Source organism: Dama dama, chromosome 30 (assembly GCF_033118175.1).
Source record: "Dama dama isolate Ldn47 chromosome 30, ASM3311817v1, whole genome shotgun sequence".
NCBI classification, from domain to species: domain Eukaryota; kingdom Metazoa; phylum Chordata; class Mammalia; order Artiodactyla; family Cervidae; genus Dama; species Dama dama.
The window spans coordinates 21,727,792-21,755,134 of NC_083710.1; the positions used below are offsets into that span (position 1 = coordinate 21,727,792).

The 27,343-nt window shown below is 39.7% G+C and overlaps 1 protein-coding gene across 7 annotated transcripts in view; it reads right to left on the reverse strand.

Moving 5' to 3' along the window:
- The window catches only part of SUCLA2 (succinate-CoA ligase ADP-forming subunit beta), a 40,851-nt gene extending 20,287 nt beyond the window's left edge, over positions 1-20,564 (reverse strand). For all 7 annotated transcript variants that reach the window (XR_009691408.1, XM_061133709.1, XM_061133708.1 and 4 more), the window contains exons 1-4: positions 20,411-20,564; positions 12,802-12,982; positions 6,167-6,266; positions 5,828-5,990 (exon numbers count right to left, since the gene is read on the reverse strand). Coding sequence is in view for 6 of the 7 variants with exons in the window: in XM_061133709.1 (XP_060989692.1) it covers positions 5,828-5,990; positions 6,167-6,266; positions 12,802-12,982; positions 20,411-20,497 (531 nt within the window). In the remaining variant the exon portion in view is untranslated. The remainder of the gene's footprint in view (positions 1-5,827; positions 5,991-6,166; positions 6,267-12,801; positions 12,983-20,410) is intronic.
- Between the last annotated feature and the right edge of the window lie 6,779 nt (positions 20,565-27,343).

Here is a 27,343-nt window from a genome sequence, read left to right on the forward strand (position 1 = left end):
TCAGTCTTCAAGGAAAAAAAACTGTGTGGGTGGAAGATCTATACTTCTCTGTACATCTTTGTACCTTTTAAATGTAATATTACATGACTAGATTTCAATATTGTTGTTACTGTTGAGTGGCTAAGTTGTCTCCAACTCTTTGTGACCCCATGGACTGCAGCATGCCAGGCTTCCCTGTTTTCACTATCTCCAGGAGGTTGCTCAAGTTCATGTCTACTGAGTTGATGATGCCATCCAACCATCTCATTGCTTGTCGTCCCCTCCTCCTCATGCCCTCAATCTTTTCCAGCATCAAGGTCTTTTCCAATAAGTCGGTTCTCTGCATCAGGTGTCCAAAGTACTGGAGCTTCAGCTTCAGCATCAGTCCTTCCAATGAATATCCAGGGTTGATTCCCTTCATGATTGACTGGTTTGATCTCCTTTCTGTGCAAGGGACTCACAAGAGTCTTCTCCAACACCACAATTCAAAAGCACCAATTCTTCTGTGCTCAGCCTTCTTTATAGTCCAACTCTCACATCCATATATGAATACTGGAAAAACCATAGCTTTGACAATATGGACCTTTGTCGGAAAAAAAAGTGATGTCTCTGCTTTTTAATACACTGTCTAGGTTTGTCATTGCTTTTCTTCCAAAGAGCATGAGTCTTCATTTCAAGGCTGCAGCCACCATCCATAGCGTTTTGCAGCCCAAGAAAATAAAGTCTGTCATTGTTTCCATTTTTCCCCTATTTATTTGCCATGAAGTCATAGGACCAGATGCCATGATCTTAGTTATGATACACATAAAAGCAGCTGAAGACAGTAAATTTCATATTCTATGTTTCTGACCACAACTTAAAAAAATGACAGCTCTAGACCACAAGCTCAGTGAGCTTCTGAGGTTGCACAATACTCTGTGTGTTGTCACATTTCAACAAGTGACGTATCAACATATCACATATCAAGTATGTGAGGAAGGTGACAGAACCCTGAAGCAAACAGAAACTTTATGTGTGGGACTCTCCCAGACTGTGCCCTGTGCATCTCCATTTGGCTGGTTCTGGCTTTTATCCTTTGGCTATAATAAAACTGTAATCACAAATCCAGTATTTTCCTAAGGTCTGTGAGTCATTCTAGCAAATTATGAACCTGAGGGATACTTCAGTCCAGTTCAGTCGCTCAGTCGTGTCTGACTCTTTGAGACCCCATGAATCGCAGCACGCCAGGCCTCCCTGTCCATCACAAACTCCCGGAGTTTACTCAAACTCATGTCCATCGAGTCGGTGATGCCATGCAACCATCTCATCCTCTGTCGTCCCCTTCTCCTCCTGTCCCCAATCCCTCCCAGCATCAGGGTCTTTTCCAATGAGTCAACTCTTCACATCAGGTGGCCAAAGTATTGGAGTTTCAGCTTCAACATCAGTCCTTCCAATGAACACCCAGGACTGATCTCCTTTAGGATGGACTGGTTGGATCTCCTTGCAGTCCAAAGGACTTTCGAGTCTTCTCCAACCCCACAGTTCAAAAGCATCAATTTTTTGGTGCTCAGCTTTTTTCACAGTCCAACTCTCACATCCATACATGACCACTGGAAAAACCATAGCCTTGACTAGACGGACCATTGTTGGCAAAGTAATATCTCTGCTTTTTAATATGCTATCTAGGTTTGTCAAAACTTTCCTTCCAAGGAGTAAGTGTCTTTTAATTTCATGGCTGCAATCACCATCTGCAGTGATTTTGGAGTCCAAGAAAATAAAGTCTGACACGACTTCCACTGTTTCCCCATCTATTTCCCATGAGGTGATGGGACCAGATGCCATGATCTTAGTTTTCTGAATGCTGAGCTTTAAGCCAACTTTTTCACTCTCCTCCTTCACTTTCATCAAGAGGCTTTCTGCCAGAAGGGTGGTGTCATCTGCATATCTGAGGTTATTGATATTTCTCCCGGCAATCTTGATTCCAGCTTGTGCTTCTTCCAGCCCAGCGTTTCTCATGATGTACTCTGCATATAAGTTAAATAAGCAGGGTGACAATATACGGCCTTGACGTACTCCTTTTCCTATTTGGAACCAGTCTGTTGGTCATGAACAGTATGAAAAGGCAAAATGATAGGATACTGAAAGAGGAACTCCCTAAGTCAGTAGGTGCCCAATATGCTACTGGAGATCAGTGGAGAAATAACTCCAGAAAGAATGAAGGGATGGAGCCAAAGCAAAAACAATACCCAGTTGTGGTGTGACTGGTGATAGAAGCAAGGTCCGATGCTGTAAAGAGCAATACTGCATAGGAACCTGGAGTGTTAGGTCCATGAATCAAGGTAAATTGGAAGTGGTCAAAAGGGAGGTGGTAAGAGTGAATGTCAACATTCTAGAAATCATCGAACTAAAATGGACTGGAATGGGTGAATTTAATTCAGATGACCATTATATCTACTACTGTGGGCAGGAATCCCTTAGAAGAAATGGAGTAGCCATCATGGTCAACAAAAGAGTCCGAAATGCAGTACTTGGATGCAATCTCAAAAATGACAGAATGAGGGATACTAGGAATCCCTAAATTTGTTGCCAGTTAGTCAGAAGTGAGGGTGACCTGGGAAAGCTAAATTTGCAACTGATGTCTGAAGTGAGGTCAGTCATGCAGAGGAATGAGCCCTTAACCTGTGAAGTCTGGCTCAACTCTGGGTACCCTGGTGTCAGAACTCACTGCAACACACACACACACACACACACACACACACACACACACACAGTTTAACAAAAAAATTCACTGCGCCTTTCTGAAACTAAAGAAGAAAACAGAAGCAAGCTCAAGTAAAGGGAAATGTTTGAAATTAAAAGGATAATTTTTACTTTCTCTACAAACTTCAAATGAAAAGGCATTCTTCATTTCCTCCCTAGAAAGGCAATTCATAATTATAAGCTTTTAAAAGATCTAAAGCAAGAGGGAAAAGTTCAGATTTAAGAGTCTATCTATTACTGTCATGCTACTGAAGTATAATATAGATGAATTAATCTACAGATAACTCCCAAATATGATTTTATTCAAAAGAAGAGGTAGAATGAATAAACTTTTTAGAGTTTATTTGAACATTTTATTTTAGTTTTACTGTCCTTTTCTTCTCATATCTACTAATAAGAGAAGTGAAGAGCCACATAAAAGGCAGCACTACTGGGGGAAAATAGTTACTATTAAATTCTCATTAAAGTAATGATTAGATCTCTAAGAGTTGGCTGTAAGTTAGAGAAAAATCTAAAAAAATACATATGAAATTAAATATATAACAGAAAGTTAACTGCTCTTTGTACTAATTCCCTGACTAATTAATTAGACAGAAACCCTCAAATCTGTAGCCAACTATTCAGAAGAAAGCTTACATAGGAAAATAAGAAAGAGATCTGTTAAAACAATGGCTGTAGTTTTGCATGTGGTCATGCCTGTTGAATGAACTGGTAACTCAAATAATCTGCTTTTTAACTCTGAAATTTCAGTGATATATTTTCAGAACAGTAAGTTCTGGCAAAGAATTGTAATTTCAAATAAATTAATAATGCTATTTTCACATTCTTAGCCTAAATTTCTCTTTTCTTGTTGGTCTTATGAAAGGTTTTGCCTTAAAATGGGACTGAATTTAAAATTATATGACAAAGAAGCCACTTTATATATCTCTTTTTAAAGAAATAAAAGTATGGAAAATTAACATTTGGAATTCTTGCAGCACATTTTAAATCTAATCCAAGAAAGTAAAAAAAAAAACAAAAACTGACAGAGTTAAATGTACCATTCATTTACAGCAGCCTGCAGTGTTTTACTAGAAAAATTAAGTAGCAAATATGATTTGTTGAATTAGATTTGTCTCAGCCCAAAAGTACCCAACAGGCACTAGGCAAATGTTAAAAAAGCTGATTTTTTTAAAGTGCCAAAATATTGAAGAGGAACTTAAAATCAATTTTTGGGGGCACATCAACCCTACGGTACATATCTGCTCAGGCTTCCTTATGTGATACACACTAAAGACCAGTAGAGCTTATGGTTCATCTCCTGAAAACAGATAAGCAACCAAATCAACTTTTAAAGACCTACTGACTCAGAAGCAGATGACTTTAATTCAATCAAAATGTGCTTTTCTTTTTAATTTAAATGGCTGACTTATTTTTTGTTGTTTAATAGGGATTCCCAAAATAGTTCATCTTACCCCCAAAAGTAACACCAACCAACTCCACAATGGTCTAACATGATAGTATCAAAGTACATTATAATGTCTTTAGCTGAATGGTTCAACTAGTACTACTGAATTTTTAGCATGAATTACTACAACTATATATTACTTGTACAAATGAAATAAAAACAGTTTTCCTTAATAAGACTCTAAATTCTCTGAAAATTCAAGTTCTTAAAATGAATTCAAATTTGATCATTTTCTCTATTGCTTTAACATATCTTTAATAAAACACATTCACAGTGTTATAGCTGTATCTTTAAAACATATTCAGTTTGCTACATTTATTCCCATCAAAATGAGCTACTCTGAATGTGCAATATAACAGGACTCATTACCTCAAACTGTTTAGGCACATGTATCCTGTTTCTGGCTATAACAAAAAGTAAAAACATAATAACTAACAGAATGATAGATGTTTATATATAACATCACTGAAAAGGAAAAGAAAATGTAGAAAAACATAAATGAATTTGTAAAAACATAGTTTTTATAAATGTTTGTAATATACAAGATTACTGTCATGGCATTTCTAAAGCAACTTACAAAAGTAAATTGTGTCACATGAAGAAACCTAGAGGTAAAGACATCACTTCCAAACAAAACAATGCTTTTTATCTTATATCCTGGGTAGGTTTTTACTACCATCTAGTGTTATACCTTAAGAAATACTTTCTGATAAAAATTAAAAGTTACAAAAGACATTTTATAATATCACTCAAAAATTATTAGAAGACTTAATTAAATGTTAAAAAAAAAACACAGTATGGAAAACAGCTATTTTTTTAAAAGATGTTTTATATAAGAAAAGAGTTTCATGACTCTTAAAATTTCTGTCATATTACCAATTATATAATTTAGTGATGCTTTACATCAAATCTTGACCAGGGCTACCAAATATGAACCCAGTCTGCTTCAAAAGACAAGCTAGTTAGCATACAGATTCAGCTCATAAAACTTAACCAATGCACTCAAAAAGCCACATAATTATACTATAAAATGACTGTCAACACCCTCTCCAAGCACAAGGTCTACGAAAGAAATTTCTCTTCCTGTGATGTCTTAAATTCATTGCTAGCATATTAAGTTCCATAAAGAAAGCAAGGCAGAATAAGGTTATGTTTCATAGAAGCATATTGTTTGCTACTGAATGTCTTCCTTGAACTTACCCAGTAGCAGGTCATTATGAAACAAACATCAAAGTATAAAAATTCCAAGAAGTTGAAAAAGACAAAGATGAAGCCAGGGGTACACATTCTCTTAGTGGTTCCAGAAACTTTCTCTTTGGTTAGACTATTTTACTGTGCTAGAAGTTGTTTTCTCAGTTTATGGAATCTAAAGGTGAATCAAAGATGAATTAAGCTGCTCTTAGCAAATTAACAATTTAGAAATTCTGTGGGTTTTATTTCAGCATGGTTTTACCTATAGTTTTTATTACACAGGATTCTATTAAGTTTTACGGCACTAATCATGTTGTTTTCTTTAAACAAAAACATTGTTCTCCTGACATATACAAATAGATTATGGACTATACCTTTTTAATCTTTCCCATACAAATAGAAATAATAATCAACTTATGAAACTGAGTGTAATAAGATCATCCTAAATGCATCATGTCTACAATTACTCACTTGAAATGACCTTTCCATTGTAATTGCAAAGTAGTATTCTCTCCTGGGATATCTTCGTTCACAAACCAATACTTGATTGCATATCCTGCCCTTTTCTCCTGTTTGCTTGGTAAACAACTTTTTCCCAATCATTTGTGAGGAAACAGCTTTTGCTTCTTCTGGACTAAAATAAGAAAAAGAACTCAAACTCTTTTCTCCTCCAAGTGAGATAAATATAAGCATATGACAGCCAAAACCTTATCTCACCTACTACTTAAATCTCAGTATTTTTATCAATAAGGGCATCTTTTATAATATTCATTATTTCTTTAATAGTGATGATTTAAAAAAAAAACTTACGAGAAAACTATCTTCACTCCTCCTTTGAGGCCACTTTCAAATGTTCCTTTTCCTCTGCCACCAGCCAAAACTTGCGCCTTTATCACAACATCTTTTGAACCTAGAAGAAAAGCACTCCTATGGGAGCAGCACACAACACACAATACTTTGCTATTAAACATACATATTTAGCAATCTTACTAAATGTAGTAAATTAAAGATCCATTTACCCACAATGTTGAAAAATGAGGCACTCCATGTACACAGATTTTCTAGATTAGGACACTAAAATATTCACCACCTACAGATTCACAAACTTAAAAAAATCAGCCACTCATATTAAACCATTTCTTAAGCATACTGAAAATAAGTTTACCTTTATTTGGTACTTTAAACATTAATTACTCTGCAAGGTACGAAATTTACAAAATTGAGAGTCAAATACCTTCCTAACAGTTTCCTCCCTCCCTATTGATATGTAAACTTGCTATCCTATGAAAATCTGAGGTATAAATGCTGCTTTGAGTAGAAATGTACCGTGACTTTCAGGGGAAGTTCCACTCCTGATACCAGTTCACGCTGTCCCACGTACACTCTCCAGCTGTACTGCTGTGAGAGGGATGACAGGAATTAAGGTATGTTTATTCAAAGATTCCGGAATGTTATGCTTCCAAGTCTTTAAGACATTTTTTCAGAAAATAATCTGAATTTTTCTTCTTTAACAGGTAAACTGATCTCTTTTCCTTCCTTTTCTAACATGATGAAGAAAATTATCAAACTAGTTGTTTAGCTTAGGTACTACTCTTCACAATCCTGAGCAACACTTTTTAAAGGAACATTCTGTCTCCCGAGACAGGCAGAATTTCAGAGCCTCCTCATTTTGCTTCTCATAGTATTTTGCCCATACTCAGGTGGTGCAGTGTTACCGCCTGAATCTACAGAATCCACCTGCCACTGCAGAAGACAAGGGTTTGATCCCTGGGTGGGGAAGAGCCCCTGGAGGAGGAGATGGCAACCACTCCAGTATTCTTGCCAGGAAAAATCCATGGACAGAGGAACCCGGTGGGCTACAGTCCACAGGGTCTCAAAGTCAGTCATGCCTGAGCACAGATGTGTGCTCAGTCACAGTTACAGCAGCGCAACACCACTATTACATTATGAAAAACAATTAACCTTTGAGGTCAGGATTAAGGACACTGTCATCTTATTTGCTGTATCCCCAGCACAAAGAGGTCCCTGGGAGGTAACGACCACTCCATAAATGTGTATCTGAATAGGCTAAAGGTGGGAATTCTACCGCCAGGAAAGGCCAGTCTCTAACATGCATATACCAAGCCAGATGAGAGGGCACCCTCACCTAATCAAGGAGGTAACAAATACAGATTATGATCAAATAAGAAATGATCAAAAGTTTACACTGGAACAATTACTACAAAATGTTTAGACTTCCCTGTTAGCTCAGCTGGTAAAGAATCCGCCTGCAATGCAGGAGACCTCAGTTCAATTCCTGGGTCAGGAAGTCCCCTGGAGAAGGGAACAGCTACCCACGCCAGTATTCCAGCCTGAAGAATTCCATGGTCCGTATAGTCCATGGGATTGCAAAGAGTCAGACACGACTGAGCAACTTTCACTAATGATATGAATGTGTTCACACTGGAAATGTACACAAGTCAGAAGACAACCCTGTGAGTCAGTTCAGGCAGTGTTTTTTAAAAAAGTCCTTTCTCACACTCCATCAAACATTCAGTCAGGAAATCATACTGGTTCCACCTTCAAAATATATCCAGTCTCTGGACAACTTGTCATCACCTCGAGTTTCGGCCCTGATCCCAGCCACCAGGACCTCTCACCTAGATTACTCTCATCCCCAAGAGGATATTCTTGGCAGCAGCCAAAGTGAGCATGAAACTCCTCTACCTAAAACCTTGCACTGAATGCCCACTTGCCCGGGAGTTACAGGCAGAGTCCCTACAATGGCCTCAAGGCTCCGTGTAATCCCCCAGAATCCTTGCCCTTGTATCACGTCCTCCTCACTGTTCACACACCAGCTACTCTGGTCTCTCTGGTCCTGGGCATGTCCTGTCTTCCTTCAGGATCTGGCTCCCAGCAACCTCTCTCCCTGGAATACTCTGCATACAGGTATCCATTTAGGAAAGGTACCCATTCCTTTTCAGTTTTTCTTTAAGTCTAAATTGTCCATGAGGTTTACCCTGATCACTCTACTTAACACTGCGACTGCCCACCTGTGACCAATCCACCTTACCCTGTTCTTTTTTTAATAGAAGTCATCACCTTCAAACATAATTTTCTCATGTTTATCATTTTTGTTTTGCTCCCCCACTAAATATAGACTCCAGAAGGGCAGAATCTTGCTCAGTGATATTTACAAGGTCCTGGGAGAGTTCCTAGTACACAATATATTCTGAATGATGAATAAAAGAACATTTACAAGCCAAGAGAATTCTTACGAATCCAGATTTTCCACTGCTCTTGAAAAATCTGAATTGGAAATCTTGGGCCCTACAACCAGAAATGACTAAAAAGTGTTTTGTTTACACAAGACATTATTTCAATTTGCCACAGTCCCCACCATTCTCAAATGTAACAACTAATTTTAGATAAAGATTAGAGAAAGTTTAGAAATTTCCTTAAAACTGACAATAATTTCCTTATTGAGAAGACACCAGGCAGCCTCAGGGACTACGGCAAATTAGAGTTCATGCCCAAATTATTGACAAAAGCAGCAGCCACTAGTCATTTTACCTGTTTCTGGTTACCTGTCGCGTCAGTTTTCCAGTACTTAAATATTCATTTAAATCCAAAGAGGATATCTGTAATCCAAACAGTATAAATGTAATATAAAAATGGACAACAGTTAAACTGGTGCTTTGCTGGGCTAAATTCAAACATTCCTATTCATCAAGCTGGGAACTTAACATACTGATCTATTAAGTAAGAGTAATGAAGTTCTATTTCTTCAAAAACATTTTACAAAACAGAAAGCTCTTCCCCCAGTGTCAATTTTCTTTTTCTTAGGAAAATAAACTCCTTAAGGGCACAAAAGATTCTTCAAAAGTTCCTTCTAAAAAAGTCTTTCACAACAAAAGAAGAGCAAAAAAAGAAACACAAGTAATGACATACAATCTCATCAGCTAGCAAAACAGGGAGTATTAGAAGATAAATCTGAGGACAAATGATTGAAAGAAAGATTTTATTCAATTCCATTAATTCAATCAACAGTTACATCTACATAGGAGATACTATGCTAGAGTTCTTGATACAACAATGAGCAGAGAGCTCAGTCTTACTGGATTTGGCCCTTTCTCTAGTCAGACAAGAGCAAAATTTGTGGGTACCAAGATTATTTTTAAAGTATATTCACCATCCCTCCTAGCTTTAGTCATTCACAAATGTAGTTAAGCACTCCTCATACACAGTCATCTAATAAGACATCAGAAAAAGGAAAAGGAGGCAAAGTCCTGTTGTATGCCAATAGAAATCTGCCTCCAGGCTAACATTCACTAATCTGCACCCTCTGCATGTTTATTTAACCAGAGAGAAATTCTATCTCAACTATACTAGAATCCAAACTGTATTTCTAAAATCAACAGGGAAATCATAAGAATTCTACCAAATGCCTTAGTGAAACCATGTTTTCTTAAAGCAGTAACTGCTCTTAGAACTGACCCCAAATTATAACTATTTCATTTCTCTGTGCTTAACAACCCTTTGATAATCCATTCCATTCCATTTTCTTCCGTCACCCTTCATTGTGTGACTCCTATGAGTCTTAAAATACCGGAATTAGATTTCTTTCCAACCATTCTCCTATCCCTAACTTCAATTATTCACAATAGGTAAAACTTGCCCCTAGGGCAGTGTTTTCAAACTTTTATCACATCAGGACAGATGTCATGATGATGATAATGCCAGAAAATAATAGAATTTGTAGGGAATACTGGGGAAAGAGGTCAGAGCTCTTTTGGAAGGAGTTACCAGCTACAGGGCTCAGTGGCCCCAGGCCTCATGCTAACTAAACTTCTCTTGCCACCCACAGGACTGAAGGGAAGCAATACTTTGTCACATCTGTAACACATTTTTGCCCTAGTTTATCAGTTGGTGAGGTAAGACTTTTTTTTTTTAAATGGGAATTAACATTCTATGAATTTTGGAGTAACTGAGAAGCAAAAATTAGCCAAAATCAGCACTGAAAATTGCTAGCTAAATGGAAAGAATCAGGTGTATTTCTAGGGCACCTCATAACACAACTTGTACAGTTACATCCCATAATCGGTATCTTCTGATATTAATGACTCACCACAAAAAACAAAATTGTTTCAACATTCTTAAAGTAGTTATGAAATGCATCTTTTAAAATGTAGTGTTTCTGATCCTTTAGATTTAAAGGTCCTATCTGTCACTAATCCCACTCCCTATGACAATCATCATTTTGCAGCCTTCTTTGACAAAAGCACACTTTCTAGATAAACATGATGCCTTCAGTTCCAAGGGCCTCAAAATCAGAGCTGCTTATCTGCTCCTTACTACTTCCAAGTCCTGGATCCAGAGAACTTGTCAGAAATTTCACAGCTACAATATATCCTATAACATTAACTATTCTTTCTTTCACAGCTAGAAATCATTAAAGATTTTTACAGTGAGTAAATAAATCAAGAGACTTGCATCTGAATAAATCCTGCCTGTTTTATGAAAAAGTTTGTACACAAATTATTTTTTTTTTTGACAACATAGTGAAATTTGACTAAATGAGAAAATATACGGAAAACTAAGAAAACCAATTATAATAATTTGGAAGCGTAAAAAGAAACACTAGCTTTAACTGACTTCATTAAATCTGACCCTTTTATCACATAAAGTGTATGGAAAACACTTTATGCCTTCAGCTTTATGAAGAAGGAAAGAACTAGTAAACGAAAAAATTAATCACTCAAAAGATTAAACTAACAAAATTAAAAGAAGAAAGTCAAATGTCTGAAATTCATCCTTAAGTACAGAAGGGTAGAATAAGAAAGCCTTTTGCTTCCTAGTTATCTGGGTCTTTAGAAATTAACATCTAGGTCATATATCTAAGACTGAATCTCAAGAAGGTAGTTATTAAAAAGTGCCTTTGCAAGAAATACTACAGAAATATAATCATGAGTTTTCTTTAAGGCATGACCCTTAAAAGCCCCTAATATACATGATGTTTTAAAGGTTAAAATGAGGTACATCTTTTACCATGGACAAGTTCAAACTGCAGGTTACCATTAATTAACAAAAATTTCACCAAAATTAGTATGAATTTGCATCAGATTTTTACTGAATAAAAAGAAGTTTGCTTGTAATCTGAATAAAAAGAACTGTTTTTCTGATTAAGAAAACAAAACTGTAAATTAAAAATCATACTTCCAAGACAAGGAAATCAAGAGTGCCCGCCATTCAAAAACATATCATATGATATATGACAACCTTCTGATCTTCTACATGCTTTCACTTTTGAAACAAAAACCCACCCTAGAAACAAGTAAGTACAGATAGAGACGAAAACTTTTACAATTTTCAACAGTTTAAAATGTTCCACATCTTTCCTAAAAAAATAATAAAAGCAAAATTTTCACCAAAGCACGTTTAAAGGCATATTAGTCAAATGTACATACAAGAGAGATTATGATAATTATTAATACATAAAATTGGTGTGATTTTAAATACTGCTAAAAAGAAAATGCAGTGTATAGCTAGTACATTACTCATTAACATGCTCTCCTATTAGATCCTTAAAAATATAAAGTGAAGCATACTTTCCAAACTCCAAATTTATTTTTTAATTGAGATTAACATAAATTCAAATTAATCAAAGCTATTAAGGTTTCTATTATCAGTAAAAGAATCTAATAAACATGGGCAACTATTTAATTCATTTAAAAAGATTAACATTTATATTAATATTGATTACCTAAGTGTCAAGCCCTCTTCTAAGAAGTCGGGGTCTATCAGTGAATAAAAGACAAAGAAGCCCTGCTCTCATAGAGCTTACATTCTAATGCTGAACTTCTTTTTTTCTCCTTCTGATTCTCTATTTTTCATGTCCAAAAAACAGACGGGGAAACACTGTACCTCTCCTTGTGCTCTCAGTCACTCAGTCATATCTGACTCTCTGTGACCACACGGACTGCAGCCCGCCAGGCTCCTCTGTCTGGGGAATTTTCCAAGCAAGAATATTGGAGCCGGTTGCCATTTCCTACTCCAGGGGATCTTCTCAACCCAGAGTCTCTTGGGTCTCCTGCACTGGCAGGCAGATTCTTTACCACTATGCCACCTGGGAAGCCCCAGACTTCTCTTTACAAATACATAAACAGCTAACATCTTTCACCATTCCCTGAAGAATCAACAGAGCCAGATTTCCTTCCCTAAAGGACTTCAGCTCAAAAGACTAAACACAGGACTTCAGCTTCTTGAAACTTTGATTCTTAAGTTACGGGCACTATGGGAGCTCAGAAAATCTCAATAATTTTAGCATGTCAACAATCCTAAGTTTTACCTTCTCTTTTACATGAATAAAACTTATTTTAAAAAATATAAAAGAAAAGTCAAAAGTTGTTATTAAGCCAGAAGTAAAGTTCATATCTTATCTGAGAACCTATTTCTTAATTTAGTACCTAATTTTTTGGCGATTGCATAAGCTTCATCTGGTGACTTAGCCACGTGTCCTTTGGGAATGGAGACGCCAGCTTCCTGCAACAATTCCATACTCAGGTATTCATGCAGAGAGAGATTCCTTTGCTGTTGATGCTGTATTTGGACTCCATGGTTGTTAAATAATCCGGAGCTTCCCAGGACCTAGAGAAATTGGGGACATATTTATATAAAGAGTGATTTAGCAGAAATTCTTGTTAAAAACACTTCAAAATACTTTGGAGTACTTGATTCTTCAAAACTATAACAAAATTGTCATAGTAAAACATCAAAATATCATATTCAGAGTAAATTACAGCACAAAACTAACAGCTAATCTACTAGCTAAACGTCAAAAGTGAACCTTATAGTTTTAACTTTTTACTCATTATCGCTAGTCTTTAACTTTCATTTGAGCTATACCTCCATATCCCTAATGATCTACAGAGCATTTCTACCTCAAAGCCAAATTCTGCAGATCTAAAACCAATCCCCTATTTCCACCAAATCAAAAATCCTTCCCATCTTTCTTCTCTCCATCATTTCTCCAGCACCTAACAAATTGCCTGACACGAGACATGAGGTACCTGTATGATGTGGTACCATCAATCTTTCATACATTCAAAATTCAAACCCCGACTTCATCAGCACTGCACATCGTGGTGTGCCGCCCAGATCCCCCCTCAGGACCAAGGCATTCATAGCCCCAGCTGCTGGGAGGGCTGGCAGCTGACAGGCCTCAGCTGAGTGCCCTCACTGGAGCCTTTCTGTAGCCAATGCCTGACCAATGAGAGTCAGGGTAGGGACGTAAAAACCTGGTGTGCGTGTGCATGCTCAGTCGCTCAGTCAGTCGTGTCCAGCTCTTTGTGACCCTATGAACTGAGGCCGCCAGGCTCCTCTGTCCGTGGGATTCTACAGGCAAGAATACTGGAAAAACTGGGTTGCCATGCCCTCTCCAGGGGATCTTCCCGACCTAGGGATCGAATCCACGTCTCCTTCATTAGCAGGTGGGTTCTTTATTGCTAAGGCACTGGGAAAGTCCAAATACCTGGCACCTCACCCCAATTTGGGACAATTCAGGATCATCCTAGATGCAGACCTCCCATAGAAGAGCAGAGGTCCCACTGCACTACACTAGAGCTGCAGTCAATCCTCCTTCCTTCACTCTCCCACAGGTACTGATCCTGAGATCACTTTTCAATAAACTTCCTTCCTGAAACTCTCCATCGAATACTTGGCAAATTACAATCTGCAATATCATCTTTATTGCATTCCTTCTAAACTATTTCTTTTATAAATCCCTTTAGGTGTACGTGCTTCACAAACAAACTGTGAAAGCTTCTAAGAAACGCCCACCAACTTCCCTTTTTCAATCTATGCAAAACATCCAATCACTCAAAAACTCACTGAGCACCTAGACACTGGAAATAGACAGGTCAACCCAACAAAATCCTTGCACCTAAAGCTTACAATTTAGTATGTATTTGTATGTCGGGGGTTGGGGGAGGCACAAACAATAAAGAAAGAAAATATGCCAAACAGCAATAAGAGTAAAAAGATAGAAAATTAAAAAATAAGAAGTGCTATTTTATACAGTTACAGAAGTTTTCTCCACTAAAACATCCGTCCGGGGCGGGGGCGGGGCGGGGGGGGGGCGGGCTGAGTTAAGAATTATTTTTTCAAAAAGAAATAAGTAGGAAACAGAAACAAGATATCCCTCTACAAACTAAATAAGTCATTGATGAAAGACAAAGGAGTATGAGAGTTGTCAGCGTCTGGTTGCAGGGCCACAACAATGAGAAGTACTGAAAGAAGGATGCAATCAGAAAGATCTCGAGCATCTATGGGTCCCAAAACTACCCCCTAAGTTAGAGCCTAGTCTTAAACCATCATTAACACCACACAGAAACACTTCTCAACCTTTTTCCAGACTCCTCAGTTCTATCAACTTTATATGGCAATATGCAGAACAAATTAAGTGCTGTTGGAATCACACATTTAAATGTTATCCATCCATACATTCCTATTATCTCCACAAAGAATGCTGAAACATTGTTCACATGAAACACAGAGTATCATAAAAAATGAATTTAAAACAATCTCATAGAAAATAGTCTGCTTCTTAGAGAGGGTTCATGAACCACCTGCATCAAGATTCCCTAGGAATACCTCCAAAATGCAGGTTCCAAGGCCCTACTCTCATCTATAAAAGCAGAATCTCTGAATTGTGCCACAAAAAAATCTGCATTTGTAAAGTTATTCAGTTGATTCTTAAGCACTCTACAGTTTGAGAACGAATAGTCTAACAAATCAATCACATAGAATAGCAAGCTATTTCTGATTCATTTGGTAAGCTAAAATGCTGGATAAAATTTCTCTTGTTAGCTCAATTCCCTGATTTAGTTTCACTTCAGTATTAAAAACTAACAACCTCCTAAACTTCAGTGTACATCTACCTTGTGAAATCCCACCCTTGGGTAAAGCCTCAAGAGAAATGAGTGTTTAGTCTATCACAAGGCATATATAGCAGGCTTATTCATAATAGACAAAAAAATGGAAACGACCCAGCTGCTCATCAACAGAAGAAGGGGTAGGAACTTCCTTGGTGTTCAGTGGTTAAGAATCCACCCTTCAATGCAAGGAACATGGTTTTAATCTCTGGTAGGAGAAATAAGATCCTACATGCCTTGGGGCAACTAAGCACCACAATGAAGACCCAGCACAGCCAAAATAGAAAAACAAATAATTTAAATCATTTTAAAAATAGAAGAATGGGTAAAATGTACTATATCAATAGAAGGGTACAGAGCAAAAAAGGAAAAACGTATTGCTCACACAACAATGGATTCATCTCACAAGTACAATTTTAAGGGAAAGAAGCCAGACACAAAAATACATACTTATACAATTTTTTTAATGTAGTTCAAACTCAGAATTAACATACAGTGATGGAAGTCAGAATAAGTGGAGGGTTACCTGTTGGTGAGTACTGATAAAGAGTGCCTTCTGAAGGCTAAAAACACACATATATATACCACGATTTGAACAGCAGCTACAAAGATCGATCCATACATACAAATTAATCTAGCTACCCATATGGGATCACAGAGTCGGATACAACTTAGCAAATCAACAGCAAAAACTGAAGTTGTACATAAATTATGTACTTTGCTGTACAGAAATTATACCTCAAAATAATAAAAAATAAGGGGGCCAAGGCGGAGTACCTAGCATAAGCTTGGTAAAAATAGTCACGCACTGAAACATTTTTTTGGATGCCTATATACCAGACACTGTACTAGGAACAGTAAAAGAATGAGATCAACTTGGTCCCAACCACAGAGTTCACAGATGTGTAAATAAACAGCTGCAACACGTGTAAGAGTGGGCATAATCACCAGGTGGAATGTAATTATCCAGACAGACCAGAAAAAATACTACAGAGGCTTGATCCCAGTTTTAAAAAAAAAAAAATCTAACAGCTAAAAAGGACATTTCAGGGACAACTGGGGAAATACGAATCTGCCCTATACATTAGATATTAGTATTATGACAATTTTATATTTCTAAAGTATGATAACTATATTGTGGTTATTTGTGTCTCTCATTCTTAAGAGACATATGTTGCAATATCTAAGGATGGAGTGCCATGATAGCTGAAACTTATTCTCAAATACTTCAACAAAAATACATGAATGTAATTTATACATACATGCATATGTACATAAATTATATATTATACATAATATTTTAATTTATATAATATTTCAAATGATATAAATTATAAATTATATAAACTGAATAACATGTAAATTTTTAAAGATAAAGAAAATGTGGCAAAATGTTAAATGAAGGTGAGGATGATATGGGTGTTCACTGTATAGTTGAAACATACCTATCAGTTTGAAATTTTTCCCAAAAAGCATGATGATAAATTCATGACACAAAATTTTATGGTTTCTTTCAAATGTCTAAAAGAATTAGTAGTACTCATAAGGTGTTGCTGATAGCTTTTCAGACCACATTAAGGTTTTTTTAAAATATTAGAAATATTTTGATAATCCTTTCCTTGTGCCACTAGAAGCTGTAACTTGAAATATCATCAGCTAGGAATCATGATGGTAATACAAATCCCTGCATAATCACAAAGATTCCCCACACTGATGCATTTTTCTTTCCTGATGTATCACTTAGAAGATTCCTACTGCCAAAAAGCCACCAACTCCTGGCCAAACTCCTACACCACCACCTCTCCAATCCATACTGAGTTTAAGTAATACTTATTCAAAAGTGGGGAAGTGTAGTTACTAGGGAGTATGATTCACAACAAATAAGAATATATCTAAAATTGTTTAATATGCTCATAACTTGAACTATTTTTATCAAATATACACTGGACAAAAGATACAGAGAAACAAGAAGAGACTCAAAGCACTAAACAAAATGTTTAAGAGAATCTGCTAAACTCAATGGGTGACCCTGAACAAGACTGCTTAAGCTCTGCACCTCTATGTCCCCATCTACTAAAGCAAGGGGTTAGACCCAACATTCTTCATAGTATTATTGACAATAGTCGAGATAATGGAAGCAACCTAAATGTCCACTGTCAGAGGACTGGATAAAGAAGATGTGGGACATCTAAACAACAGAATACTACTCAGTCATAAAAAGAATGAGATAATGCCATTTGCATGAACATGGATGGATCTAAAGATCATCATACTAAGTCAGAGAAAGATAAATATATGATATCACTTACATGTGGAATAAAAAAAAAAGATACAAACGAACTTATTTACAAAACAGAAACAGACTCACAGACTTCAAAAACAGTGTTATCAAACGGGAACCTTGGGGAGGAAGGATAAATTAGGACAAGGGTCTCCAACCTCCGGTATCTAACGCCTGATGATCTGAGGTGGAGCTGATGTAATAATAATAGAAATAAAGTATACAATAAATATAATACACTTGAATAATCCCAAAACCATCCCCGCCCCCCCAGCCCGTGGAAAAACTGTCTTCCACAAAACTGGTCCTTGGTGCCAGAAAGGGTGGGGAACACTTAATTAGGAGTTGGGATTAACACATACACACTGCTGCTGCTGCTGCTGCTAAGTCATTGCAGTCGTGTCCGACTCTGTGTGACCCCATAGACGGCAGCCCACCAGGCTCCCGTCTCTGGGATTCTCCAGGCAAGAACACTGGAGTGGGTTGCCATTTCCTCCTCCAATGAGTGAAAGTGAAAAGTGAAAGGGAAGTCGCTCTGTGTGTCCAACTCTTAGCAATCCCATGGACTGCAGCCCACCAGGCTCCTCCATCCACGGGATTTTCCAGGCAAGAGTACTGGAGTGGGGTGCCACTGCCTTCTCTGACACACTACTATATATAAAACAGATAATCAATAAGGACCTACTCTATAGCACAAGAAACTCTACTCAATATTCTGTAATAATCTAGATGGGAAAAAGAGTCTGAAAAAGAATGAATATATATATATATGTATACCACACACACATATATATTTCTGTATATAATTGATAGATATAAATATAATTGAGTATAATATATATATAATTGAATCACTAAACTGTACCTGAAACACAACATTATTGATTAACTGTACTCCAATACAAATTAAAGATTAAATTAAAAATAAAAGCAAGGGGTTAGACTAAGGTGATTTCAAACTCCAAAGCTGTATTTCTTAAAGTGAGGGTGGAAGAGATGTTTAAGACAATATATTAGGCATCTCTATAAGGAGAAATAAAGACTTTTAAAGGAATTTCCAAAAGTATAAAGATGATGATTAGAAGGGAAACAGATTTGTTCACCAAAGTCTCATTTTCTAAAAACCCTTTAAGACCCAAAAGAAGGAAGTTCAAGGCTAAAAAAAAAAATCACTTCTCCTGTTAGGAAGCAAACTCAAAGAATTCACTAGATTGAAAGGATGAATAGCTTTAAAAAGAAAAAAAAAAGTCTAAATTCATTTACAGCATGTCTGAAGTTACTTCCAAAACACAACCAAAAGCTCTAGAAATGACTTATGAAGCTAATCATACCCTTCCACAAGTTTGTTCATGTCAACATATATTGGGAAGAATTGTCTAATTCTCATGCTCTAGAAAAAACCGTACAGCAGATTCAAACACACAGACTTTGGAGCTACACACTTCCGGAAAGAAGGCCCAGTTCTGATCTCATCAGCTTGGTGATCTAGACCAAATGACTCCTTCTCTTAGCCAGAGTTTCTCCATCAGTGATATGGAGATTAATGACTTCCTTACAGTGTTGCCCAAAAGCCTAATGAAAGACTACATGTAAAATCCTTGGCACAGTTCCTGGCAGACAGCAAATGCTTCAACACACACGAAACCAATGCCTCCTACCACCAAATTCCCTTACTGAATTTATGATTAATCTCTTTACCCAAAACTTTATTCCCTTTCTTGTCCCCTCCTACCTCAATCCTGTGCTATCTCAACACTAATCAACCAGAGTCTGATGACTAAAACTGCTGTGTTGATAACATCCTTCATGTCCTAAAACTGCTAATGCAGATACCATCATTAAAGAACAAACCCAGGTTGCTTCTCCATGACAAGATGAGCTAATAGGCCCCAAGCCTTAGACCATTTATCACAGAATCATAAATAATAGACAACTCAACTCCCTGACACTAGAATCAGAAATGTCACACAAATTACACAAGCCAATGATTAATCCCAGCTTCTTTGTTCTCCCCCTTTAATACAACTCCTTTAAAAAAAAAAAAAAAGAACTCCTAACTGAAAGATCAAGTTGCAGTGGATCTATGACTTGTCTCCCACTCTCTTGCCTGGCGCCCTGCAAATAAACCCTTATTTTGCTGCAAACAACCCCTGTCAGAATTTGGCTTTCTATGCCATGGACACACAAGCCCTTGGCTCCGTTACTTTTACTTACACACACACACACACTCTGAGGCTATGATGCTATTGTGTATGCAGAAAAAAAAAAAAGTAATCCAAAAGATTATTTTATTTCCCCAATTGATAAGTTGGTGAACATCATCTCATTCTCACTATTAAACAACTACCTGGGGGAAACGGGAAGCTTCCCGGCCTCGTCTCAGGAAAGGCCAGTCAGCAAGCAGTGCTGGTTCTGCGAAGCATCCAAGAGACACAAAAGTGTATCTGAAGGGCATGCCCTCCTCCTCAAAGAGCCGCGGAAGCCTCGGCCCACCGCGCCGAAGCCAGGAGCAAGCAGGAAAAGGTGTCCTGCCCCCCGCCTCTCCTTTCGGAGCCTTCCCCGCCGCCGCCCTCTCAGTAACAAGGTGAGCAGCCCTGGCCAGATGGCTGGAGCTCCTCGCAGATTTTAGGCTGCAGTAAAAAGGCGCAAACATGAGCCCGTTCGCAGGCCCGGCGGGCAGCACTCCCGGGCAAGCCGCCCGCCACTCCGGCGGGGCACCCCCCCTGTCACCCAATGTCACCGACTGCGGAGTGACCGGAGCCGGGCCCCGGGCCCCCTCGCACCTCGCCCACAGGAGCCAGCCCTCCACCTCGCCCTTTCTCCTGCCAACCCTCAAGGCGGGATCGGGCAGGGCCTCAATACCTGGGCGGCCGGCAGAGCCGTCCGGGGTCGGTGGCTCCTCAGCGTGGCAGCAGCCAAGAGCCGGCTGTAGAACACGGAGGCCGCCATTTCTCGGCCCGACCAAGTACCCCTGGGCGCCGCGCGCAGGCGCAGAACCTCGAGACGGCCGGAGACGCGGCGGCTCCCTACGCGCGCACCGCCCCTAGCCCCGCCCATGGGGCGGAGCTTCGGATTAACTCTGCGGTGGTGGCCCCGGGCTAGGGCAGCAGGCGTTACTGCTGACAGGCTCGCGTAGGCGGACAGAGAGCGGACTTTAACCTTTGTAACTGGACACCGCAGCCTGAACACCAGACCTGCGGTCGGCGCTCAGAAACCCGAAGCTTTCCTAGCGAAATGTAATGGAGAGATGACCAACGCCACCACCTGTGTGATCTTAACATCTCCGAGTCTCAGGTGCCTCATCTGTAAAACGGGGTTCGTTCAGAAAACAAGAACTTGCATCCCTGTTTTTGTGCCAACTACTGCCTTTGGGATACAGCAGTATCCCAAATACAATACGTTGTCCCAAAATATCCCACACTTTGTCCAGTATCCCAAAGTATCCAATACTTTGGCCACCTGATGCAGAGAACTGACTCTGGAAAAGACCCCGATGCTGGGAAAGATCGAAGGCGGGAGAAGGGGATAACAGAGGATGAGATGGTTGGATGGCATCACCGACTGGCTGAACATGAGTTTGAGTAAACTTCCGGAGCTGGTGATGGACCTGGAAGCCTGGCCGTGCTGCAGTTCACGGGGTCGCAAAGGGTAGAACAGGGCTGAGCGACTAAACTGACCGAATACCTACAACAGAATGATTCTGTCCTCAAAGGGAAGATGATCAAACACTAGTTACTGAGGACCCTAGCCAGGAGATAACTTCTCAGATAGCTCTGAGGAACTGCTCCCAAAAGGTAAAGAGGAGCCAGGAAGTACAAGACTTTCTTGCTGGGGGAAAAGAATAGTTAAACATAAAACAGTTCAGTCCAGTTCAGTTCAGTTCAGTCGCTCAGTCGTGTCTGACTCTTTGAGACCCCATGAATCGCAGCACGCCAGGCCTCCCTGTCCATCACAAACTCCCGGAGTTTACTCAAACCCATGCCCATCGAGTCGGTGATGCCATCCAGCCATCTCATCCTCTGTCGTCCCCTTCTCCTCCTGCCCCCAATCCCTCCCAGCATCAGGGTCTTTTCCAATGAGTCAACTCTTCACATGAGGTGGCCAAAGTCTTGTAGTTTCAGCTTCAGCATTAGTCCTTCCAATGAACACCCAGGACTGATCTCCTTTAGGATGGACTGGTTGGATCTCCTTGCAGTCCAAGGGACTCTCAAGAGTCTTCTCCAACACCACAGTTCAAAAGCATCAATTTTTCAGCACTCAGCTTTCTTCACAGTCCAACTCTCACATCCATACATGACCACTAGAAAAACCATAGCCTTGACCAGACAGACCTTTGTTGGCAAAGTAACGTCTCTGCTTTTTAATATGCTGTCTAGGTTGGTCATAACTTTCCTTCCAAGGAGTAAGTGTCTTTTAATTTCATGGCTGCAGTCACCATCTACAGTGATTTTGGAGCCCAAAAAAATAAAGTCTGACACTGTTTCCACTGTCTCCCCATCTATTTCCCATGAGGTGATGGGACCAGATGCCTTGATCTTAGTTTCCTGAATGTTAAGCTTTAAACCAACTTTTTCACTCTCCTCTTTCACTTTCATCAAGAGGCTTTTTAGTTCCTCTTCACTTTCTGCCAGAAGGGTGGTGTCATCTGCATATCTGAGGTTATTGATATTTCTCCCAGCAATCTTGATTCCAGCTTGTGCTTCTTCCAGCCCAGCATTTCTCATGATGTACTCTGCATATAAGCTAAATAAGCAGGGTGACAATATACAGCCTTGACGTACTTTTCCTATTTGGAATCAGTCTGTTGTTCCTTGTCCAGTTCTAACTGTTGCTTCTTGACCTGCATACAGGTTTCTCAAGAGGCAGGTCAGGTGGTCTGGTATTCCCATCTCCTTCAGAATTTTCCACAGTTTATTGTGATCCACACAGTTCAAGGCTTTGGCGTAGTCAATAAAGCAGAAATAGATGTTTTTCTGGAACTCTCTGGCTTTTTCGATGATCCAGAGGATATTGGCAATTTGATCTCTGGTTCCTCTGCCTTTTCTAAAACCAGCTTGAACATCTGGAAGTTCTCAGTTCACATATTGCTGAAGCCTGGTTTGGAGAATTTTGAGCATTACCTTACTAGCGTGTGAGATGAGTGCAATTGTGCGGTAGTTTGAGCATTCTTTGGGATTGCCTTTCTTTGGGATTGGAATGAAAAGTGACCCTTTCTAGTCCTGTGACCACTGCTGAGTTTTTCAAATTTGCTAGCATATTGAGTGTAGCACTTTCACAGCATCATCTTTCAGGATTTGAAATAGCTCAACTGGAATTCCATCACATCCACTAGCTTTGTTCTTAGTGATGTTTTCTAAGGCCCACTTAACTTCACATTCCAAGATGTCTGGCTCTAGGTGAGTGATAACATCATTGTAATTATCTGGGTCATGAAGATCTTTTTTGTATAGTTCTTCTGTGTATTCTTGACACCTCTTCTTAATATCTTCTGCTTCTGTTAGGTCCATACCATTTCTGTCCTTTATTGAGCCCATTTTTGCATGAAATATTCCCTTGGTATCTCTAATTTTCTTGACAAGATCTCTAGTCTTTCCCATTCTGTTGTTTTCCTCTATTTCTTTGCATTGATTGCTGAGGAAGGCTTTCTTATCTCTCCTGGCTATTCTTGGGAAGTCTGCATTCAAATGGGAATATCTTTCCTTTTCTCCTTTGCTTTTTGCTTCTCTTCGTTTCACAGCTATTTGTAAGGCCTTCTCAGACAGCCATTTTGCCTTTTTGCATTTCTTTTCCATGGGGATGGTCTTGATCCCTGTCTCCTGTACAATGTCATGAACCTCCGTCCATAGTTCATCAGGCCGTCTATCAGATCTAGTCCCTTAAATCTATTGGTCACTTCCACTGTGTAGTCATAAGGGATTTGATTTAGGTCATACCTGAATGGTCTAGTGGTTATCCCTGCTTTCTTCAGTTTAAGTCTGAATTTGGCAATAAGGAGTTCATGATCTGAGCCACAGTCAGCTCCCGGTCTTGTTTCTGCTGACTGTATAGAGTTTCTCCATCTTTGGCTGCAAAGAATATAATCAATCTGATTTCGGTGTTGACCATCTTGTGATGTCCATGTGTAGAGTCTTCTCTTGTGTTGTTGGAAGAGGGTGTTTGCTATGACCACTGCGTTCTCTTGGCAAAACTCTATTAGCCTTTGCCCTGCTTCATTCCATACTCCAAGGTCAAATTTAAAACAGTCACTGCTAATTAAAGAGCAGACATCTCAAGTTAATGATTTTAGAGCTTTTCTAGGTATAGGAAGATGTAAGGATTTCAGTTTATTGAAATTATGCCTCAGAAATGCATATTAACTATCTGTACATTCAGTCCATGGAATTTTCCAGGCCAGAATACTGGAGTGGGTAGCCTTTCCCTTCTCCAGGGGAATCTTCCAGACCCAGGGATCGAATCCAGGTCTCCCACATTGCAGGCAGATTCTTTACTAGCTAAGTCACAAGGAAAGCCCAAGAATACTGGAGTGGGTAGCCTATCCCTTCTCCAGGGGATCTTCCCAACCCAGGAACTGAAAGGGGTGGGGGCGGAGGTGGGAGGGATTCCCCTGCATTGCAGGTGGATTCTTCACCAACTGAGCTATCAGGGAAGCCCCTTAACTATCTAGAGCCAGTATCCAGAGCACGGAATGCTTTGTTTTTTGCCATCCTGATTTCCCCTCAGCGCACACCAAGGAGAGGAGGTGTGTGTGCTTGTGCGAGGCTGCAGTGGTTTAGGATAGCTTGATCCCTTAGAAGTGGAATGAGGGGGTGACATTCCACATGATCAACCCAGAGGGCATACCAGAATCACCTGGAAAGCTTTTCTTTTTTTTTTTTTAATGTGGACCATTTTAAAAGTCTTTATTGAATTTGTTACAGTATTGCTTCTGTTCTATGTTTTGGTTGTTTGGCCCCAGGCATGTGAGATCTTAGCTTCTGACCAGGGATTGAATCTGCACCCCATGCATTGGAAGGTGAAGTCCTAACACTGGACCACCAGGGAAGTCCCTGGGGACTTTTGTGACCAACACCTTCACCAGAACCCATCTATGGAGCGGGGTCAGGACAGCTGTATTTCTTAGAAGTCTGTAGGTGAATTGGAGGCACACATGTCCCTGAGAGGACATGTGCCCCACCAGAGTTGACAAATGACTGGGTGTCTGTTCTGCTCTGAGCAGCTAGCTTTGAAATATGTCAAAGCGATTTCTGTGGGCAAGATGTTAACCTAAGAGCAAGTGGGCACTGCTGACAGGCATCTACCAGGCTCTGGCACCTACCTCTGATGCGTAGTGACCCAATCCACTGAATGGCACTATGCAAAGAAAAAGTGAATCTAAAACAAGGAGCCTATTGATTTAGAGAATGGAGAGGAGCTTTCTGCATCCCCCAAAGCTCTTAAGTTCTTAAAGGCAAGGACAGTCTTAAGAACTTTATTCTTTCATTGACACTCATGGGGCACTGACCTCAAGGCTCAGCACTAATTGACATTCTTTGCAATTAGAAACAGGGAAGTGGGAAACAGACATTAGTAGTTCAGATGTCTCTTGCTCCACCTTTCTACTGCCCAATCTAACAAATCAAATGAATCTGGATAATCAGTCCCAAAAATTAGCAATGAGACCTGCCAGTTTCTGTTAGGAACACATATCCCATTAGATATGAATACATACTTATTGGGGCTTCCCCGGTGGCTCAGCAGTAAGAATCCACCTGCAGTGCAGGAGTCACAGGAGACACAGGTTCTATCCCTGGGTCAGAAAGATGCCCTGGAGGAGGGCATGGCAACCCAATCAAGTATTCTTGCCTGGAGAATCCCATGGACAGAGGAGCCTGGAGGGCTTCAGTTCATAGGGTCGCAAAGAGTCGGACATGACCGAAGGGACTTTGCACATTGTCAAACCAGCTCTTTCTAACTATTTGTAGACACAGAAGTTGAGCTACCAAGTACCACCCACCATCTGAGCCCAAGGCCAGTTATTTAAAGGGCACCCGGGGAAAAGCAGAATAAGTCAGCATACTAAAATAAGATCTAATGCTATAACCCTGTTAGGATCCTGACTGGGTTAACTTTGCTTTACAAGCTTCAAGTCGGTCATAGTTGATTCATTAAAGGAAACATCTCCGCTGCCATGCCCTCTGCAATACTGACTCAGAAGCAAGAACAGCAACAGCAAAAGTATCCCAATAGGAGCAGGAGTGAGAAAGAGAACATGCAGGCCCCCTGGGGTCCAGCTCTTTTGGAAGCCTACACAGCACAGGGGGAGAGGGGCAGATTCCTCCCACAGCACTTCCTGGCTCTGCTCAGAGCTCTCTACCTCTGGATACCTCCTTAAAGAACTGAGTAGGTAGCGTGATGGTGGGCCTCCTACCTAAGTGCTTCACCACCACACAGCCAGCCTTAAAAAATGAAATCACTTTATCAAGAAACTACTTTTTGCACAGCAAAAACTTTTGCAGTCCTTATCTGCAAGGATTTTAGAAACTAGTAGACAGGTTTGATCCCTGGGTGGTGAAGATCCCCTAGAAGAAGGCATGGCAATCCAGTATTTTTGCCTGGAGAATCCCATGGACAGAGGAACCTGGTGGGCTACAGTCCATAGCGTCACAAAGAGTTGGACACAACTGAAGCGACTTAGCACGCACGCAGTGGGCAGTAAAGGATAGCAGAATATGATTAAGTAAAATAGACACTAAGGGGTTTTGGTTTGCTTTTTTTTTTAACTTGGGGGAGGTAGGAGGAAGAGTATATGAGGAACGGGGAAAGGAAGAATTGTTCTTCAGGTACAGTGGCATTCCAATCCTCAACGTTTAGTTTCCTAATTTGTCTGTCTCTTTCTTCTACTAGGAAATTAATGGTAGGATGGTATGCAGGGGAAAAAAGGGTAAAGAAATTTCCTGAGAGAGAGAGTGGCTTTAATTTTTTAACAGTTTCTTTAAAAACATTAAAGTTATATACCCTCCACATTTTGATGCCCAGAGCAAAGCTTTGGCTAAACTGTTCTATGTTAACTATAGAAGTAATAGAATTACAAAGTGCCATAGAAACAGCTTGCAATGTATCTGCTTACCTCAACCTAAACTTCTGAGGGCTGAGATGAATAAAAGCCATCTACTGAACACTTGGCTTAGATGTTAAAGTGTCTGCCTGCAATGTGGTAGATCCAAGTTCGATCCCTAAGTCAGGAAGATCCCCTGGAGAAGGAAATGGCAACCCACTCCAGTACTCTTGCCTGGAAAATCCCATGGATGGAGGAGCTACAGTCCATGGGGTCACAAACAGGAGTTGGACACGACTGAGCGACTTCACTTTCACTGAACACTTAGTTTTAAAGCCAGATCTTTTGTTGTTGTTCCCTGACCAGAGATGGAACCCATGGCCCCTACAGTGTTAGCATGGAATCTTAACCATGGGATCACCAGGTAAGTCCCTAATGCCAGATTCTTTTATATATTTTCTCTTTTCTTTTTTCTCCTATCCTTCATTTTGCCATGAGACATTTCCAGAATTCTCTGGTTTTCATCTTACTCCAATTTACCCATCCAGCCTCTGCAAGAGAAAGAAACTAACCAGATACATACAGTCTCTTGAACCAAAGTCTGGGGATGAAGGAAGATCAGTAACACAACATGAGACAGTTGGATGTTTACACAAGGTTTCTCTTAGTTCTCTTGAAGTCTCAGAAATGTTAGAAGGAGGAACACTCATCTAGACCACCCTTGAATGGCAATGCCAACAGAGCATTTGCACATTAATCCT